The sequence below is a fragment of the Anabas testudineus genome, chromosome 5 (assembly GCF_900324465.2).
Source record: "Anabas testudineus chromosome 5, fAnaTes1.2, whole genome shotgun sequence".
Classification (NCBI taxonomy): Eukaryota; Metazoa; Chordata; class Actinopteri; order Anabantiformes; family Anabantidae; genus Anabas; species Anabas testudineus.
The window spans coordinates 23,710,236-23,731,106 of NC_046614.1; the positions used below are offsets into that span (position 1 = coordinate 23,710,236).

At 39.1% G+C, this 20,871-nt stretch overlaps 1 protein-coding gene across 1 annotated transcript in view; it reads right to left on the bottom strand.

Moving 5' to 3' along the window:
* ptprt (protein tyrosine phosphatase receptor type T) overlaps positions 1 to 20,871 on the bottom strand; it is a 236,773-nt gene that overhangs the window by 61,886 nt on the left and 154,016 nt on the right. Inside the window, exons 17-18 of the mRNA XM_026347177.1 lie at positions 9,934 to 10,069; positions 3,290 to 3,327 (exon numbers count right to left, since the gene is read on the bottom strand). Coding sequence (XP_026202962.1) covers positions 3,290 to 3,327; positions 9,934 to 10,069 — 174 coding nt within the window. The remainder of the gene's footprint in view (positions 1 to 3,289; positions 3,328 to 9,933; positions 10,070 to 20,871) is intronic.

The window sequence follows — 20,871 nt, forward strand, 5'->3', positions numbered from 1 at the left end:
TGGGTACACAACTTATCAGGGGTCACTGTGAATTGGCCACCACCCTGCAATATGCACACAAGCATATTTCAACAACAATACAATGGCTATAGTTAATTATACATAGAGCAGATGTAGTGTAATGTAGACTTTTCCTTCTGCTAAAGGCTGAGTTGGATGAAAAAAATCTCATCTACTGCATGAACTCCCTCTTTCCTCATGCATTCCTACAGTCCCACAGGCTGGCATGTACATACACTCACATAAGTAAACAGACAGAAGGAAACATCAACATAAGGCCTTTTACTGACACATTAAACGTGCATGCTGTCTGCGTGGCTTATTAGCTCCTCATTACAGCCAATTCAATAGACGACGGATGGAACACAGCTGTGTATTTCTCCTCCATATGCAAATATTGCCAATGTGGGCCCTTTCAGAAGGCCCACCCAGGCCCGCCCGATGGTCAGCACTATGTTAGTCAAACTTTTTAATTTGTGGAAGTGTGTGAAGGTAGAAGTAAGCGATGGTAGGGATTATAAATAAGTGCAACAGAGTGATAAGATCGAGTTAATTAACGCTGTTTGACAAGACTGAGGTCAACATACCATATGGACATGGACACACTGACACTCTCTCAAATAAATGTGATAAATTAATTATGATTCCACAACTATCTATGTAAAAAAAAAAAAAAAAAACACGTGTTAATGCTGAAATGTGAAGCAAAGGATTTAAAATATGTGAGATTATAAGTTTAAAATCTGTTCTGTGGTTCATATATTAGTATTTGTTGTGATTGTTTAAGTCAACGTTTAGTAAAGTAACAAATCCTTTGAAGCATTTCCAGTTTACGTGTATGATCATATTGTACGTGGTAGTAGCTGAACATCGCCCACTGCAACCACGCTGTAAGTGAACCACAGAGCATTTATCTCAGCAAGCATCCGAGTCCATTATTCAACCATGTGTCACATCTGCAGAATGGGGGTCAAGTCCAGCCGTGTGTGTGTGTGTGTGTGTGTGTGTGTCTGTGGTAACACTGTCAAATTGTCTGTGAGCATCTGTCAGCATGGAAGCACTCACATCTCTAATGTGTCCGTCCGTATCCATGTACAGTATAGTTAGACAGTCCACACGTGCACATTAGACCATTTGGCCTTGTAAGAACTCGCCATGTGCAGTGGAACCAGCCCGAGTCCATTGCCTGGGCTGACATCAGTTACTATTGGACTCTATTCTCTTGTCATAGACTGATCCATGAGGGTGCAGTCTGCTGTCTGTGTGTCCTTCTGCTGTCTCAGTGAGGAGCTTTATCATTTATTTTAGGATTCTTTACACAGGGTTGAGTGAAAGCAGGAGAAATTTAAGATCATAAAAACTTTTCCTAATGAATCAACTGTCGTGTTAATGTATATACAAACCCGTTCCTCCTCAAGCAAGAATTTAGAGCACAGAAATCAAGAAATCTAATTGTGAGACTTCTCTTCAGTGAAAAACACCAGTCTTCATATCCACCTCATTTTATTTTTACTACTTTACATCTGAATAACTTGATGTAGCAGTTACTCTACAAAAAGACTGAGCTCTGAAAACTGATGTTTGATGTTTCTGGCTTTCCTACATAATTAGTTAATTTTGGATTGGGGAAACAATTTTAGTCAGTGGGCTGTTTCACACTTTATGTTACCAGACCACCCAGTTGACATCACTGAATCTGAATCTACCATCAAATCTGGAATTGGTATCACTGACTATGCCCGAGACGCCATAAAGCAAAGTGCAACTCAACCAAAACTTAGGTTTTCACAGAAGTACAGGATGTGTTGATAGCTTTATATGCAGACTGGGTTTTATTGGAGATGAATGAGTCGACAGCAACAGCTACCGTGACAGGAACAGAGTAGATTGTCTTTGAGGCCAAAGCAGTGTGGGTGGAGATATTTGAAAAGCGTCACATTTCATTCTGCGAGATATTACCTCATATCTCCTACTTAATCACCCACCTCTGTTTTATTTGTCAAAGCCAAACACATAATTCTACCCTACAAAGTTGGACTAATTATTCAAGCTTTTTTTCTAATATTGGAGGCGTCTCTCTGGCTTATTTCATGCTTCTGCAAATTCCTGCATGACTGTTTGCTTTATGATAACATGTAATCAATTATGTCAATCTGCTGCCATCATTTTTGTGCCTGAGTGTCTGTCTTTCCATTTATAAATGGGAACTGATTGCAGGTGTCTGATTGCATATTTACTGACAATGTGTTAAAAGCAAATGAAAGTTTTGGACAGATCATCCAACATCACCATACAGGGGAAATGTGGAGGTACGTTTTGATGCAATGAAAATCCTCAGGGATGATGGATGCATGATATCTGATTTCAAATGTGCACTTTATATACTAAAATAAAGAACAAACAACCACATATGACATGCAATGGGCACAAATCCACCAATGACTTGATATAAATAATGAAACGTTTACCAGCAGCATCTTCCAATAGGTTAACGTGTCGTGACATTCACACTAAAATAGTTTGCTCAAATATTACTGCACTTATTCCCCAAGATGGATATTCAGCCATCAAGGGAAACATAGATTATACGTTAATGGTGCTGACACAACGAGGATGCAAGACAAGTGCATAAACGAGGACTTCTATGATGATGGTGATGGATTCTCAAAGAACAGAACAACCTACGTTTTAACCACTTAGTGACACTGATGTGGCTGCTCAACAGCAGAGAACTCCCTGAGGTTTCTCAGTGCTAAAACAGCCAAGAAAATGATGTGCCACAGAGATTAAAACATTAGGTATTTTATGTTTTGCACTCTTGAAGAAAAAGGATGTGTACTTCCATAAATATCTTTGAGTGTTGCTTAGGACAGCACATTCAGTGGCTCTTTTCAGCAGTTCTGAGATTTGTAACCACAGCAATTACCACATGTATGTGCACACTGTCAGCACTTTATTACCTTTAAAAGGTAAGACAGGATGTGTGCTGTCTCAGGCTAAAATTGACTTGTATTCCACAGTAAAGTGTTTGTTGAAAGTAGCTTTCCAAAATAAAAGGTTGCACAAATTAGACTTAAATTATTACATTCGTCACTAAATCATAAACTTCATAAACATCTAAGTTTACTATATATTGTAGCTAATCTCTAAGTCTTAATATTCACATTGGAAATACCACATCCATTTTCCAGGCGCAGCCTCGGTCATGAGATGCATTTGGAAAACTACTGAAAGCCTGAAGAGGCAAAATGAAAGGAGTGGATGTGTTGGTGTCTAGAAATAAACATACAATACCCCACGCTCAGAGTTCTCCATGTGTGAATCTCTCTATCGGAGCAAGGGCAAGGCAGGTACAGGACGGGACAGGAAGGGGTGGAGCCAACGACAGGAAACAGGAAGATAGAGAGAGACATAAAAGGGCGTGAGACTCAGTTCAGAGAGGTCGTGGTGAGACACCTGAGACATCTGCAGGGTTTCTTCCTTTCAGTTCCCCTCATATGTTTCTGTTGACATTGAACACACCAAAGCCAGATTCAGACCTGACTCAGAAAGGCTGCAGCTGTCGTTTCCAGCATTCCTGGTGTTTTTCTGTAGATTGATAAAAATTGCTGCACTGTTTTGCTCTCAGGCTAAATTCATGCCGGGTTAAAAAGAGCCTTACTTTTATTCTTTTCTGGCACAGATCCACTGTCATGGCTGTCTGATACTGAATAAACTGAAGGCTGAAACATTTGTACTTGCATTCTCTCTGTTATTCCGTGGCTGTGACTTTCACAATCCCCTTTTGCTAATCCTGTAACTGTTACACATCGCAGTGAACACACATTTGTGTCTAAATCTGGAAAAACAGTGAACATGAATGAGCTGTGAAAGGCTAAAGAGGGGGAAACAGATTTAATTCGATTTTTCTAAAGTCTAGACAGCCATGAAGAAATGCGACCAGGCCCATAATGCAGAACTTCAGTAGGTTTTCAGCAAGAGTGCGGTTAAGTCAAGTATCAAGATTTATCAAGGTGACGAGTTTCAAACATGGAAACTACAACAGTAGAAATCCCACAGCTTCTTGGTGTCTCAAAGAGGGCCATGAACAGAAAGCAAGAGTCAGAAGACTCATGAAGCCATGGGTTCAATCAGTCAGTGGTATAAAGAGAAGCTCGGAGTGGACACGAAACCATGTTGTGCAGAGAAAATCCATTTAGCCCTCATTTCTTGGCCTCTAAAGACGTTCTGTCACGGCCGATGATGGTGAAATTCTACTATGTCAATCAGTCTGGAGCGTCTTCTTCTTTTTTTGTTTTTGCAGCCAGTAGAACAGACTTCAAAGTACCAGTGAATTATCTCTGCCAGCGTTAACAGTGGAGTAATGTGCATGCTGAGAAGTTGTGCAGCTAAATCAGTTTAAGTCTGTTTTCTATAGAGTTAAGTGACACATTTCATTTTTTTCTGCCTGTTCTCTCACTTGACTTCACTAATATTGGAATGAGGTGATTCTTTACTTGTTCCAGCTATTGTTGTTGAGATGTAAAGAACCAGGAGACAAGGAGAATGAGTGGCGATGAATCAGTCTGAGTGCACAAAACAATGGATTTACAACTTTGAGTATGAGTATTAATGCAAAAGCATGATTCAGCGTGTGTGTACACTGGTATATATGTTAAAACAAACTAGCTGCTTTAATTTAGTCATAAATTAAAAACACATATTTCCTTATATATATATATATTATATATTATTAATAAATATATAAACAAATATATGATCTTGAAATTAGGAAAAGTTTAAACCGAAGCCAGAACTTCAATTTGAATGATACTAATGATGTTTCCTCTCATCTAGTTGCATCTCTATCATGTTTACTTTCCTTCCCTGCTGTTCCAGCATCTGTGCTCTTGTAAAATTTCAGTTCCAAGCCTGGTGAAATATCATATATATACGTGCTTAAATCATCTGTAGCTGCTATAACTCCCAGTTACAGTGAGTGCTTTTCTTATAAAGCTATTCAAGAAAGTAAATTTGCAGAAAGAGACCTCATTTAGGTAACGTTTTAATAACTAGGAACTACATATTAATACACGGTGCACATCCTGCAGTGCACGTTTCTTTTTCTTCCCTGACACAGATTCTTCAACATCTCATTTAATAACAATCTGTATTTGCTCACATATTCATTTAAATCCTACTTATTTCTTTATTACAACATTAGCGTTTATGGATGTTTGATGAAATTGTTAAGGAACGTTTTGAATTCTTATGTCATCTTAAATAAATGTGACCTTCTGCCGTTCGTGCAAAATATCTGTATATATTAAATAAATAAAACAAACATTTAGAAATGTTCCATATTAGTCTGACCCATTAGAAATTATCGAGGACACAGAAGAGTTGAAGTTCTGAGAGAAATATTTTTGTCTGTGTTTAGCCGAGAGCAATGTGTCCGTGTCTGCAGGCGTCTCTGTCCACAGACCCATCTGGGGTTCTGTCTTTCTCTCAGTTATCCCATGTGTGTTACAATCCAGGGCTGCTGGCTTCAACTGCCTAAGGGGTATCAGGCCATCAGTGAACACACACACTCCCACACACAGATGGTGATATGGCACTGACTCTCATGACACTCACACTTTACATCCAGTCACACAAGCGGACAAAACAATCAGTGCTTGGCAGAGAGTCGGAGATGTCTACACAATTCAGATTAGAGTGACGCACAGTGACACACACACACACACACACACACACACACACACCAGTCACATATCATGTGCTTCATATTTGCTCCTGTGTTTGTTTGCATCCGTATTTGTGTGCAGTTGTATTTACTCTAATATGAATGTGTCTCTTCACTTACAATATTTACTTAGACTCATTAGTGTTTATGCATCTTTCAGTCATTTGTACTGTAAAACCTCAGTTATCTTTATATTTGTATCTCAGCCAAAGAAGCTTGTACTGATTTTTTACTTTAACTGATTTAAATCAACTGTAAATAGTTTAAATAATATTTTAAATATACGGATAACCAGCCTTACTTGTTGTTTTGAATCCACTGCCCAGCAGTAGAATTACTGTGTTATATTTGAGGCTCAGATGACCAAGGTTTATAACTTTTAACTTTTGTTAACGTGTGTGTTTTCTTATATATCTTTAGATACGAGTCTTATTTCTTAGAGCGGTTTATTTTATTTTGTTTTATGTGATTTTTATTCGTTGATTTATTAATCATATAAGTCATTGAACTAGGAAAGCGGATTCAGTTTGAATGGGTCTGAATTTAAAATAGCTTGCACAAAATACATCTAGTGGTGGAAAAACCACCATCAACCATCAATTAGCAGTTCTCAGACGTCACCTTTCCTGATTCACTTAGTTAGCGTTTGCTTCTCTGGCGTCACAAAGACAAAATTAGACCTGTGTTTAAGGAGCTAAGGAACATTAATTTTTCATCCCTTCCATTCTCCTCTCAACCGTTTCATGAAAAGTGTATCTCCTGGTTCTGGCTGTATGAATCCTTGGGGCCACCTGGCTGTAGAAACATCGAATCTCCATTAAGACTTCAGTCATGTCCAGTGTTATTCACTTTTACATTACATTATCAGTAACATCCCCTGGCCGTCCTCACAAAATAAAGTCCATTTGGAACATATGTAATGATGTTGTGAAAGATTAATTGGACAGTTGTGCACCCTCACTGCCCGACAAAAGTTTTGTCTGAGAATAATTTATAGGCTCTGAGAGGCATGTAAAACACTTTCAATTTAAAAAGCTGTTTTTCTGCCATTCGGACGACTGGCTAAAGAGCGTGGAATGAAATATAGATGACCCCAGACAACTGTAAATTTCCCCCCGTCCACATCTATTTGTCTGCACTCATTTTATTAACTCTGTTTCTGTTTTCTCTTCCTACTTTCTCTTCTCACTTGTATTTCCTCAGTGCAATATCACATTAATGTTCTCTTTCCATTCTCGTCCTCTTCTCATCATCATTTCTATTTCTTTCTCTCTGTCAAACTTTCATATGTACTCCATGACTCCATTTGACCTGGATGGGACCTTTAAGACTGACTGAAGAAGGCTGGATATCAGAGCAGCATCTCAACTACTTCCTTCTTTTCCGTCTCTCCTGCTGTATGAATGGTCTTTTCCCTCTCTTTCCTACATCCACAGCGGTGGTGTTTGCCCTCTACTTGGCCTTTTTATGTATAGTATGCCCTGTTATTCTAGTTAGCATCTGATTAGCATTTCCACTTGACCCCAGGTTAACCAGGGCTGTCTGGTTTTCATACTTTTTAAATACATTTTTCACACCTTAGTCATTTGATTCCTTCTTTCCCTGCTTTCCGTTTGCATTTCCTTTTACTTCTTTCCTATATCCCCCTGCTGCAGCTTCTTCTCAAGTCTCTACCTGTACCTATCTTTCTATTTACATCTCACTTTTTCCTCCTCTGACTCTGATAGATTTTTATCCTGTTGGTGTTTGGGGTATTCTCTCTTAGCATGGGTTAGCCACTCATTAGCATTGCCAGCTGACCCTGCACACTCTTCGACTCCCCAGCCTCTTTTACTCACTTGAAATGTATGTGGTGTTGTATTCAGACTAGAGATTTCCCTCATAGAAAAACGGTCTGTGCACGTTTCCTTGTTGAGTATGCTGAGTAAGTCTTGGTCACGTGTTTTGGATTTTTTTAAATTAAAATAGTGCCATAGTCTTTGGTTTATTACCAACATGCAGATAACCTGCATGACATTTGACTGCACAGTACATCATATAACTTCCCCACACCAGTTTTTGGCTACAAATATGTGCATTGTCATACTGTCTGGATGTACGGATATACTATGAGAACTGGACTCGTGGTGTCAACTAATAACAAATCAACTTGCTAAATTTTTGCCCAGGTTTAATTAATCTTTTTCTCAACCTGTTGGCTCATATTATAAAACACTACATTAAATTTGCCATATAACCATAAGTTTTTTATTCCCAATGAAAACGTAGACAATCAGAAGCCTGGAATGAAAATTGCTGCCTGACAAGCAAGCAAGTGCTATGCTGGAAGGATCTGATGGCTGTTGTATTAATCATAGACGTAAAATAACAGTAATTCTATTTGAGATTTTAGGCCGATGTGATAACTGTAAAAATTGTGCTGATTGCAGCTGCGTCCTGACTGTGACAATCCAGCCTCTACTATGATTTGTGCTGTACAATCACAAAAAATGGTCTTGTTCAGCATTAAAACACTTCAGACAATCAGAAGACACAAAGCCTTTTAGACTTTGCTCTCACAAGAAATCTCTTCTACACTAGCACGTAGAAAAAGTCAGCATCATTTCCTTTGGAAATAAAGACACGGCTGATTAAACCAACATCAATATTTGTGTATTTCTTCTGAAAACAGCCCAGTGGTTCTGTGTCCACACCATTATTTATTCTGATGTTTGCTTGTAAGAAAAAGTCTCAGGATTTAAAGCCTTGGGCAGTCGCACCAAGTAATCCTCATGATTTCCATTTCACCGCCCTATGGCTCTAATCTTAGTTTTGTAGTGCATGTATGCTTCGGGTACTAACATCACTAAAGTTCCTCAGTGTGGTTTGACGTGTGTCATTAGGACATTTTTCCTTTCTTTGTTTTTCTTTTAATTCAGTAACAACAGTTTATATAGCTGAACACAAACTACAGATTTTAGCAATTTATGAAGTGTAAGCAACATATTTTGTAAGTTGAAGTGAGAAAACGACAAACACACACACACAAAAACAAATCTAACAAATGTGTCCTAGTCAGGAAAAATACACAGCATATGCAGTGTGCACATGGTTTATAGAGGAATGGGAGGATGGATGGAGCGACGCAGAATAAGAAAAAGTGAAAGAAACAAAAGAAGAAAGAAAGAAAGAGAGAGAAGCAGGTGATGGTGGCAAGCCAGTGTGCATGTTAACAAAGACGGAGGAACATCAGTATCTCTCCTAACTGAAACAATAAGTAGAACAATTCATAAGAATTTTAGATATCTGAAATTTGGGTGCTTCTTATTTATTTTGCCTTCAAGGGTTTAGAGAGGACGAGAAGGAGAGAAGTAAACCTCCAGATCTGATACACAGCTCTGACCTTCTATGCTGCCCTGAGTAATAAGTAAAAGTTGTGGCCTTCACAATCATAGGAATCAGAGTGTAACCTGCAATTGATGCATGATGAATGCTAATCTCTTTTTTTGTGCACTGTGTACTGACACTGAAAGTTAATGATAAAACATTTTAAATTCTGATTAAATTTTCATTTTTTTTAATCCCTTGCATCTTATAAAATGTTCCTTCTCCATGCAAAACTGAGAATCTAATTAATTCTAACCATGTACATCTGTTTATAAGCAGGAACCTCTATCTGCCTACAGTATAAAGAGGAGGACACTTTAAAACATGAACTCTGTTTTTAGATGATCTCAGTAACAATCTACTGAGTTGCATTATTTAAAGATGCTAAATGTAGTACTTTAATCATCAACACATGCAGTTTCCCAAGTACTATATGTTAAAATTGACACGCTGGTCATAAAGATGATTGGTAGCTTCGATCAATGCCAGTGCTAATGATCATTACTGGCTTCTTTTCACTTGTTTTAAGAGTTGTTAGAGTAATAACAGTTGTCGCCTCTGTTCACCATCTGCTTTATCTAGACACTGTCAGAGTTTCAGTAGAGTTTCCTGTGGAGGAACAGCCCTCCTGTTTTGTGCCACACAGCAACTCTACACAAATTTGGCCAAGTGGCTCCCAGTGCACTACAGCATCTGATAAAGCTACCAACTGTCTCGTCTATGGGTTAAGGGAAATGCAGTGAGGATACAGAACGGGCATCCTGATGATTTATTGGTGTTAAAATACTATATATAGCACCTTTAATTTCTTACTCTGCCCTGACGTTGGGTCTTTTACTTACCTGCGTTTGAAAGTGAGGACGACTCCGAGGAGAATGATGATGAACATGAGGATCCCTGCGATCACTCCTGCCATTTTCACTGTGCTGTCCACCTGCTTCTCTGGCTCCATGGCATCTGAGTCCTGGGTGGACGCACCTATAAGCACACAGGCACGCGCACACAAACAGGTATGCACATAGTCACATCAGTAGGCAACCACATACAGATAGGCTAGGCACACATAGTCACACGCTGGGATGACCACACAAGAACCACTCATGCAAACATACACTGTGCACAGATTCTCAAACACAGGAGATGATTAGGGAGCCATCTTTAGTGAGGACACACTCACTCACATGCACACACAAAACAAGTTAGACATAAACACAAAGATGCTGGACACAAATGATCCCAAGGTGAAGATACTCTAAACAGTCCATCCATATGTAAAGAGTGAAACACAACTCATAAACATCATGCAGGGGGATGGAAATATCATCAGCATTTGAGGCCAAGCAATCAACAAAAATAAACTGTTACAGTGAAATAGAGTCATGAAAAAATTAAATAAAAAAGCTTATAGCCAAAATAAAGTTGGCACTTTGAATTCCAAAAAAAGTTTAGTGCATGGCACAAAGTGACTAAACAATATGATTAAACGATGTAATTCTAAATATAGAAGAAGAGGGACCAAGAGACAGAAGAGTGCCAACAGTTTTAAAGCTACAAGGTTTAGTTACAATTGCTGACTTGATTCCAGCTAAGACACTGAAACTGTTGAAGACATACAGAGACATGCAGGACCGGCTCCACGTTACTCCTGTATACAAGGATTAAATCAGCTGGCAAACAATGAACAGACAGCGCGGCTGGGAAACCAAACTTGAGGAAGGTCAATACAAGGTTGGTGTGAAGTATGGATTACACAGGACGGGAATACATATGCATGCAGGTATTAGCACTGTGATCAGTCTGTGGTTTAATGTGGAGGTCAGGAGGTGACTGTCATTAGACTCAATGAGACAGGGTCGAGTCAGCGACTGAGTAGAGAGAGATGGGCCGTGTTACCTGCTTGCTGCTTAGACTTATGTCAGAGACTTAGACAACTCTACCATGAACTTAAAGATGGACTTGACTGACTTTCAACTAGCTTCTTGTGGTTTTAGATTGGGAGCACACATACTGTATATTCAAATACCCCCTCCATATGCTGTGAAATAGAGGTGTTCTTCAGTTCAAATGATGTCAACACCTCCAGAAGACATCATCTGAATTCCTCATGATGATAAATGCTTCCAAATGATGTCATCTGGAGATGTAGAAACAGAGAGTTACAGACAGGAGGTCGAGTAAATCATGGAGGAAGAGTTTCATTCTGCAGCCGTGGAACTCAAAACAGGCCACAGCTTCGCTTTTCTTCAGGTAACTTCTAATAATTTTGAAGTCAGACTGCTTCTTGCTGCAGATATCATTCTCACAGTGGCCCTACTCAAGTATATACTGATTGAACAGTACATCTGTGGAGCACCCTCAACATCTCAAACAGTCATTTCCCAGATGTTACAGCTTCCAAAATAATACAACACAGGTTTTTAACTTATTAACCATCAGAAGATGAGTTTACTGTGTGTGACTTTAAAATAAATGAATTTAACATAAGCGTTCTTCACAAACTCCCTGTGGTGACTCAGCAAATATAATTGAATTGTGCTGAAAACCAACCAACTCAGTTTTTTAAGACCAGTTAATATTTACGTTGACATCATGCTAAAACATGTTGAGATTTACTTTCAGCTCTCAAAGACAAGCCGCCGTATTGGACAGAGAAGAAAAGCAGACCGACTGGACTATTAATAAAACTGCCGCCCTCTGTGGGAAGACGCACGGAAGCAGTCGAGGTCACAAACACAAACAGAAAGAAGTGGGGAGGTTAGAGAAGCCAGAGATAAACAGATACAAACAAATAAGCAAAATAAATACAGTTTAAAATCTACACAAAGGTGTAAATGTGGGAGAGAAAAAGAAAAAAGTAGGAATCCGTTAGAAATGTCTTCCAAAAAGAAAAGTAGGTATAAATGTGTAGGTGATAAAAAGTGAAGATGAATTATATAAACGTTATGTTGGTTCTCTCACAGACGAGCACCGAGCGGCCTCTTGTTATAACATTCATAGACAAAGACAGTCGATTAATAGAGTAACGCTGCTGTGTGGGAGTTCTGTTTAATCCCCTGTCTCTCTCATCGTCGCCCCCTTTTGCAATAACAACACAAGTTGGCAATAGAAACCACTGAGCTAGCGGCTTAAGCACCTAACCTTGACACGCTCTGTAATAGCTGCTGCAGTGTTGAGATGTTTCCTTAAAAATCCTGAATGCTGTCAATGACAACACTTTCACAGTCTTTGTAACCTGATCACGGGCAGCGTCCCCGACTTGAAGCTGTATCACCTTAAAAATTACAATTTAGAAAATACATCTGTCATTTACATGCAGAGGAAAACGTCTTTTAATGATGGAATAAAGAATTTCCGACACGTAGTGGATATTTCTTGATTCCTATTCCTATTCCTATATTTCATAACCAGTGTGTTATGAAATATGAAGGACAAAAAACTTAATTCACTCACATAGGTGTTGAAGAGTAACTGCTATGTCTTAAAACTGAATATACATGTACTGTATGCTAGAAGTGACACTTTAACTTATATATATATATATATCTCAAGAGTCAGTGATTCCACACATTCAAATCAAGATCTGTCCAAGATCTGATCTGAATGTTTATGAATGTTGAAAACTGATCAATTTCAGGTTTCTAACTATTTGTGCTATGTTGCACATCTGTATCCTGCAGAAGAACATAACAGTATTAGTGCTAGCAGCTACTTTTAGAGCTACAGTAGACCTCCTTACAGTTCCCCTGCCTTTACCTCGTACCTCACTTGTAAGTCTGTTTGGTTAAAAGCATCTGCCACGTGACTAAATGTTAATGTAAGGACATGCTACTGTATATTATCGTTGAATGAAAGGCAGCACTGTCTGATAAGGTAAAGCAGCAGCTGGACACCGTACTGTGCCTGTTTGACCACTGTGGTGGTGAATATAGCAGCTCTGCTGAGGAGAAACTCTGATATTATACCTAGTGTAGAAATACTACTACTACAAATAAAAGCTGCGTTAAAACTGGCTTCATTTTGGAGGCACAGACCCAGCTGTACATACATGATGATAATCAGCTCAGTGTTATAAAAAGGAATTTACTGATTATTCACACAAAACAACAGGAAACGTGTGAAATGAAAACATGCTCAGTGTGATTCAGACTCCACAGGGTTAAAGTACAAAGTGCTATTAGCACCAACAAAGACCTAAAATACAAAAAGCACCAAATGTTCTCATTATGTAGAATCTACCTAATGAATAAAGCTGCCAATTAAATGTAGGGTAAAAGGACTATAGTTCTCTTTATATTGTTGGAGTAAAACAACAATCTCTTAAGTAAATGTACTTGGTTACTTCCCACCACTGCAGAAGACAAACACCTTGTAGTTTTAGTTTGTCAGATAGAAGCTAATTTAATATTGTGTATCAGCTGATTGGCTCCACATTGCACTAGCTGTATTGTTTTGAAAGCACTGAAAAAGTTCCCCAGCTGAACAAAGAGGTTCAGAAGTTTGGATTTTGTCCTTTCTTGGCAAGTAGACTGCACAGAAACGAACAGAGAGTGACAGGAACGTGGTCAGGCAAACCTTTTTGGAACATGCGGAGTGTGATTATTTTCATATCTGTGAACACCTGAGCAATTGCTGCAGAAAGGCAGAGTGGTTCTCCGCTCCATTCTGTTTCAGAGTGTTAACCCTTATTCAGATGTCAGAAGAAGAAAGTGCTCTGCAGCCTGTCTGAACAGCACTTTAAAAATACACTTGCCTTAAGTCGTCAGTGCTACCTGATCCTCACCAACAGAAATTATTTTTAGAATGATGGCGCAAGGTAGTGGATGCACATCCTCCTATTACTTAAGGTGAACGGGCAAAAAGGCAAAATCAATACCAAGAAAAACCTGAAGGTGATAAAATGTTAGCATGTTGTAACTGTGTTGAATACATTTCTTCTTATACTCCCTTCACTTGACTGTATTTTTTAGAATTATTTATTGGACTAGTTCTGTGAAAAGACAAGAATCTCTTTGGAGAATTGAATTATCACGTCGTTACCAAACATTTTTACAGCGACACCAAACTCGTAAAATGCCATCCTTTACCCACAGGTTATGCTTTTATCCTGCAATATGCAGTAGAATTACTACAGCAGCTTTTCAACATCCTTACAATCCTCACATTCTTAACCAGGCTGTAGAGACAACCACACTTTCTTAGTTCAATTCAATGTTTTGCACTTGTGGTGCAACCCCTGGCTCCTTCGGTTGCTAAATATTTGCTGAACAGATTCATTTTTAAACAGTCATGCATGAGTCGTGAGCCTGCTGCTTTTTGTCCCATTAACACTCGGAAAATAATCCAGGAAGGACACTTTGAGACAGCCTGTGGCTCTGTAATCAGCAGAGGTGTACAGGAGCGTGAATTTCAGCTTGTCTGTGTCGATCAAGCACATTATACTTACGAGAGCCTCGAGCGTTCATACAAGAGACGAGTTCACACATTTCCCCGTCTGTGCCCTGGTAATCACCCCACAGGTGTATTAAACCCCAATTTCCCCCCTGAGTGATCCATAATGTGTATCACCTGTCACATTACAGTGAGACCCCATTTGTTCACACTTCAGCGGCCCACGTGCTGATTGGGTTCAACAGTTCATGATGTAACAGTGGAGGACCCCATCTGACAACAGGTTCAGCTCCATTTAACATCGGGATTGGCCAGCTCGGGAGCCAATCAGGCAAACTCTGACAGGGCTCTGACCGCGGCAGATGAGAAGCGATCTAATAAGACTGTCTCCATTACAAGAGGAGACATTTTTAGATGTAATAAACTGGCACAGAACGAAATAGGATTGATTGACAACTGGTGCAAACACAATATGGAGCACATTGTGGCCTCATTTATTATTGTATTGTCACTGTCAGCTAACAGGTGGCCTGTAAGTACGTACAACTCATGGATCCATCTTGCTGTCTTGTCACCAGTACTGGCAGGTGGTGTGGGTATTATTTTCTTGGCACGCGTCGGCCCTAAAAGTAAAGTCGGAGCAGAAGAGGGGGCTCATATATATATTTGGCAATCTGAATCTCATTGGTACTTAGTTACACAGCGTGGCTTGAGGACGACAGTAATTTTCATTTTAAAGTCAAAACTTCTAAATGCAGATAAAAATAATCTGCTGAAGTCTCGCTGTAATTTAGTTTACTTCTCCATTAAATACACACAGTGCTTGTTAAGTGTCAGCAGCTGACGTTAGCTGTCAGCCATAGCATACAAAATATAAAACTGTCACCATGACACCATGAATTTGATCGTTGATACATGTTTTAGACTCTTTTTTTTTTAGTCTCCAGTAATGTGTAGAGACTATAGGATGAATTATTTTTGTTAAATTATTCTGTCCATGACTCAGCATTCTAGCTGAGTTAAACATCTGTACACCTCATCTGTACACGTCATGTAAAGAATTTAGTAGAGAAAGGTACAAAACGGTGGTAATAGCTAGCAGGTCTTAAATTCTTTATATTTCCTGTGAAATCTTCCCAGGTGAGATAGATATAATATAAAAGTCTGAGAGGTATAACTGCACTGCCTGTCTCTGTAGACACCAGAATTCACAACCACTTGGCCTTCGCAATAATAGGCTGTCCTGTTGTATCAGGAGAATACTGCAGGCTTGGACAACAACACAGTTACTGGTAGCTAGAGAGAATAAAAACACCTTTTAGTTCAGAAATATAGTCGGACGTGATACTGCAAAAACTACACAATACATATTTACAGACATTAATGAGACATGTTATATCAAATGAGATTACTATAAACTGCAACTGAAAATATAAATGCACATTTGCTGCCTTGAATTAGCCGGGTCGATCAAACCACCAGTAAGTAAATCATAATGGACTAGAATGATTTTCTACACTATAATTATATTCTACATTTGACTATTATACTCTAATTACTTCATATCTTCACATATGTGGAAAAGCTGCTTTTAGTATTAATGTAGAATAGAAGAAGGATTAATGCATTACAGCAGACTTCCTGATTGTTTGCCATTATTACAGTGACAACAGTGGTGATGATGATGATGATGATGATGATGATGATGATGATGATACTGATTGCACCCAAAATGCATTAATCCCCAAGAACTTCCTGCATTCCTGAATCCACACAAGCTCGGTGACTGTGAATGGTTTCAATTGTGTAATATTCTTTTCATTTAAACAAGTCTCTGCTTCTTTATTTCCTCTACTTGCAGAGGAAGATAAAATTATCAGGGAGGAATTATGGGTAAAACCAGATATTAAAAATATAATCTCATCCAAATGGAGAGAAGATTGATTGTGCTAGCTACCAACGCACTGCAGCAGCCCTGAATGGCATATTAAATGCTGCTTTTCTCTGTCTGTACGTACATGTCCCAGGTACAGAGCTTTATTTGAGTGTGTGTGTGCACATGTGGACATTTTTTTTGTCTGTATGTGTTTGATGTTTGTCTGTTCCACCATTTGGAGTGGCACAGTCAGAGCCCAGACCTCAACCCAATAGAGATACTATAAAACAACTTGATGAGAGCCACACACATCCGAGAGTCTACGAGATTGTTATGGCTGTTCTCAATAAGGAAATGAAGAATCTGTTATCTCTTATTTTAGGCACATTATATTTGTTAATACTCTTGACTTAGTTAAAGATCAGATCGTGTTTTATGACAAATTAATGCAGGAAACCATACAAAAGGTTCACATAATTTTTCTTGCCAGTCTATATGCATCCTCAAATTGCATGTATTTAAGTGTCCATGTTGCTGGGGTGTGTATTCATGCATGTGGGTCTTAGATTAGGGTTGATGTGGAGGTTTAGCTTTTGGTATTGTTTGTCAGCAGCTGTGGGGTGCATCCTCAGTGGATTAGCGTTAGCATGGCTGAGTGTGTTTAACAGGATTACTAATCTGAGCGATGCTGCTGCAGAGCGCCGTGTGTGTGTGTGTTACATTTGCTTTTGTGCATTTCTGTTGATGCTTGTGCATAAACCAACGCACCTGTGTAGAAGTGTGAGCTTCTGGGCGCCATTGTAAATGAGTTCTGTCTAGATTTCTGTTAGATGAATGTGTGTGTACGTGTGTACATGTGTGTTTAAATGTAAATGTGGTCGGATGATGACGGATTAACATATCTTTAGTATCCATAACAGTAAATAATAAAGCACCCCGCAACGACACACATACACTCACCAGTTTCCATTAATGTTGACATTAATGTTAAGGTCAGCAGGACACGCTTTACTAAGTGCTTTAGAGCTTTTAAGAACTAAACCGACTTAAGTGCTTTATCATCTGGTCTCTGCAGAGCTTTTTGGAGGGGTGAGTGTGTGTGTGAGTGTGGGGGGGTTAAACACAGGAAAATATGTGTGTTGGTGTGTATGTGTGAATATTATATTGGGGATATGCATTATCTCCCCTACAGAAATGCTGACCATCTGGAGAATCTCACATTTACTGAGAGTGAGAAGGTTCAGTCATTTCAATATCAACGTTCTGCTTTAGCTTTTTCATAAATAACTCTCAGTGATTACATTTTTAAATATGATGCTCTCATAAACGCTTTCTTACTCAGGTTGTAGAAAAACGTATAGCTTTTAGTTAAATGTTGTTCTATAGCCTGATTGTCTGTGTGTATATTATACAGTATGTACCATCCATCCTCTCTTCAGTCCAGATCTGCTGACAGCTACATCACCACCTCTATATCCCTGTTGTACCCATTTTCGAACAACAATCCCAAAATGCAATGCAACATGTTGTGCGATGACCAAATCAATTATTGGGATACACAATAGTTTGATTCCCCCTTGAAGGGACTTTGTTTCTGACAAGGTGAAGCATGTGGCAGGACGCAGCTGCTGTGAGATGACGGCCACGAAAGCAGGAAGGTGAAGGAAAAACAACCTGGAATTCAAAAGGTATCAAATGAAACAACTCCTTCTGAATCACCTACAAACAATGTGCAGGAAAGAAAATCTATTATAAAGCTAATGTCAGGTTACACAAAAACTAAATTAACTCAAAACTGATGTATAAACAGCTCAAAACTGCTGCTTCAAGCCTGGTAAACTGTGCCAAACTTCAATACACAAAGGTAATTAAAAGCCACAGTCACAGCTGCAACAGTGATCAACTCGAGCTGCACTATCTTGCTTTTTTTTCCAAAGTAAAATGTCTATTTAACAAATCCATTTCCTGGAGAGTTTATGCGCTAAGCTGCTAAATATTTACTGATAGGCAGTAGCGCACTATGATGCAATTAGTATTTGGTAACTGTGAGTCAGAAAAACCTTATATGCTGCAGTTTTAAATAGATAGATTCAAAATAAGATAATGTTTGTGGCATTAATTGCAGCAGTTTACTGTCGGGGTTGTATGACACTGGAACACAGTGGAGCCCTCAAGTATTTATTTAAAGCAGAATTAGCAGAACATTGCAAGTTATTTAAGATTTTATTGATATACCATCTATCCATCCTTCTTTCTTTCTTCCTTTCTCTCTATCCCTGAATGCTGGGGAGTACTTTATGACCTGGTCCGTAAGATTTATACAGGAACAACTGAACATTTTGTCGCTGGGCTGTGGAGCAGATGGGAAATTCACAGAGCAGTTGGGAGGGTGAACTTAGCATAAGACAACAATTCACCACAGTGTCTGTCTGGCAGTGAGCAAGGCAGCTACACCTGTCTGCATACACAATGCTACAGTAGAAGGGGGAAAAATAACCAAAGATCCTGGAGCTGGAGTCTGTCTCCGCTGCTGGATCTGTAGCTCTCTTTTCTCTGACTTCCTTCAAGTCAGGTTCAGTCACTCTCTGTCTCCTGGTTTTTGATCCTCTTCTCTCGTGGGTTTTCTTTCTTTTCCTCTCTGGAATACACTCGATTTCTCTGTCTCCCCATTTCTCTCCATCTATATTTCTCTGTCAGCTGCAGTCACGGTGGAACCCTGCATGCTCCCTGTATAGCTGACTGGTATTGTGCCCTTAAAATGTCACATCATCACCAGATATTCACCTACAAACAACCCAGAGGACTTTTCTGTTTTTTCTTTTAACAGTCTGACTCAATCTGTTGCAAATTCAGACAGAAAAGTGACTCACTAAGCAGCAGGCAGGTATCACTTAGTGTCGATGGGAAAATAGGAGGGGGGGTAGCTTGTAAAGAACAGCTTTTTGAATAGGTTTGTGTGTTTGAGGTAGAGTAGGTCAATGACAAAGATAATTCAGATACGATTCCTCCAACGTTTAACTTTTGCAGTTGAGTCACGCACATTCACATCACAAACACACATTGGAAGCTACATGTTGCATCAGTATTGCACAGCGTCAGTCTGTTACAACACGACTCTGTACAGCACCAATTAAAATCGACCTCAGGACTAATGGTAATGGGAATTGAAGGTGACATATAATACCAGTATGTGGATGACAAGAGGTGGATTTGATGCTCCTGTGAGCTACACGACGCAGAGCGCATGCAGGGCATACAAACACTGATAAGTCCCACTTATTGATACTGTTGCTGCCATGAGCGAGGGGGCTTTTCTTTTTAGGGAATCAAAACTTCTGTGAGCTACAAGTATTTGTTTTTTTTTAACTGTCTCATTCTCACATGCTGCCTCTGACATTAACAACACAGGCAGATGTTTGGTCGTTTATTCTACAGTGCCCCTCGGCCCATGACAGTCATTTCAAGAAGATCCAGAAAAGAACACAGAAAGTATAAGTTTTGCTATTCAAACTGATTAAAATCAGATTTGTGTGTTATGTAAAAGCAATGAGACATTTTGAGATGCAGTGTAAGCTCAGTGTTAAACAGACTCCTTTGCTTTTATTGCATAATAGTTGAAATATGCATTTCTGAAGGACTGAAGCAGGACAGATGAACCAAGTGGGACTTCTGCCACCTGGCTAGTGGTGCACAGGGAGGGAGTGTGATATAAAACCAGGGCTGTGTTTATTTCACTTTCATATTAATCTGTTCAAAAAGCGGGCTGACTTCAAAGTCATGATGACCAGACCGCGAGCAGATCTCGCTGTTAACACTGTAACACAGTTGGGATTTGGAGAACTGTTTTGCCCACACTAACTTTAGGACGTGTTTGTGTTTGCTTTTATAAATTAAATCTCTTTTTTCACAGAATTCTATAATTATTAAACGATTAACACAAATGTTCCACTGAGCACAACAAATGCAATGATTTATTCATTTATTATATATTAAGGCTAAAATCTTTTCTGAAGGTAAAAGTTACTTTAAGCTGTTCAGCATTGGGATTAAATGCTGTTTTGTACCTAGAGATTTTCTGTGTTCTTCTGTATTGAGTTCAGAATGCTTTACATGAATACAATCTGTATTTATTCAATTTAGGATTTCACCAGTGTCTGCGGGTGTGCATGATATGCATAATTTCTTGCACTGGGCCTTGCAACCTCAATTTCCCTCAGGACAATAAGCGTTATTGTATTCATGGGAACTCATCTCATATTCTCAACAAAGGCAGCAGTTTATCATTATGCTTGCTGCTGACTGATTACCTGTTGTATCCCCATTGTTCAAGTCAATATTTTGATTGTTGTTTTGCTTACTGACTATTTTTCCATCACGTCTCTGCATAGATAAATAAGATTCTAAAGGGATTAGCATGGGCATGTCTTTTACACATTTCTGTGAACAATGCTTAACTTCTGTGGAACCTGACTAAGAAATCGCCAATAAATTAAACATTTATTTTACTATGAAGCAG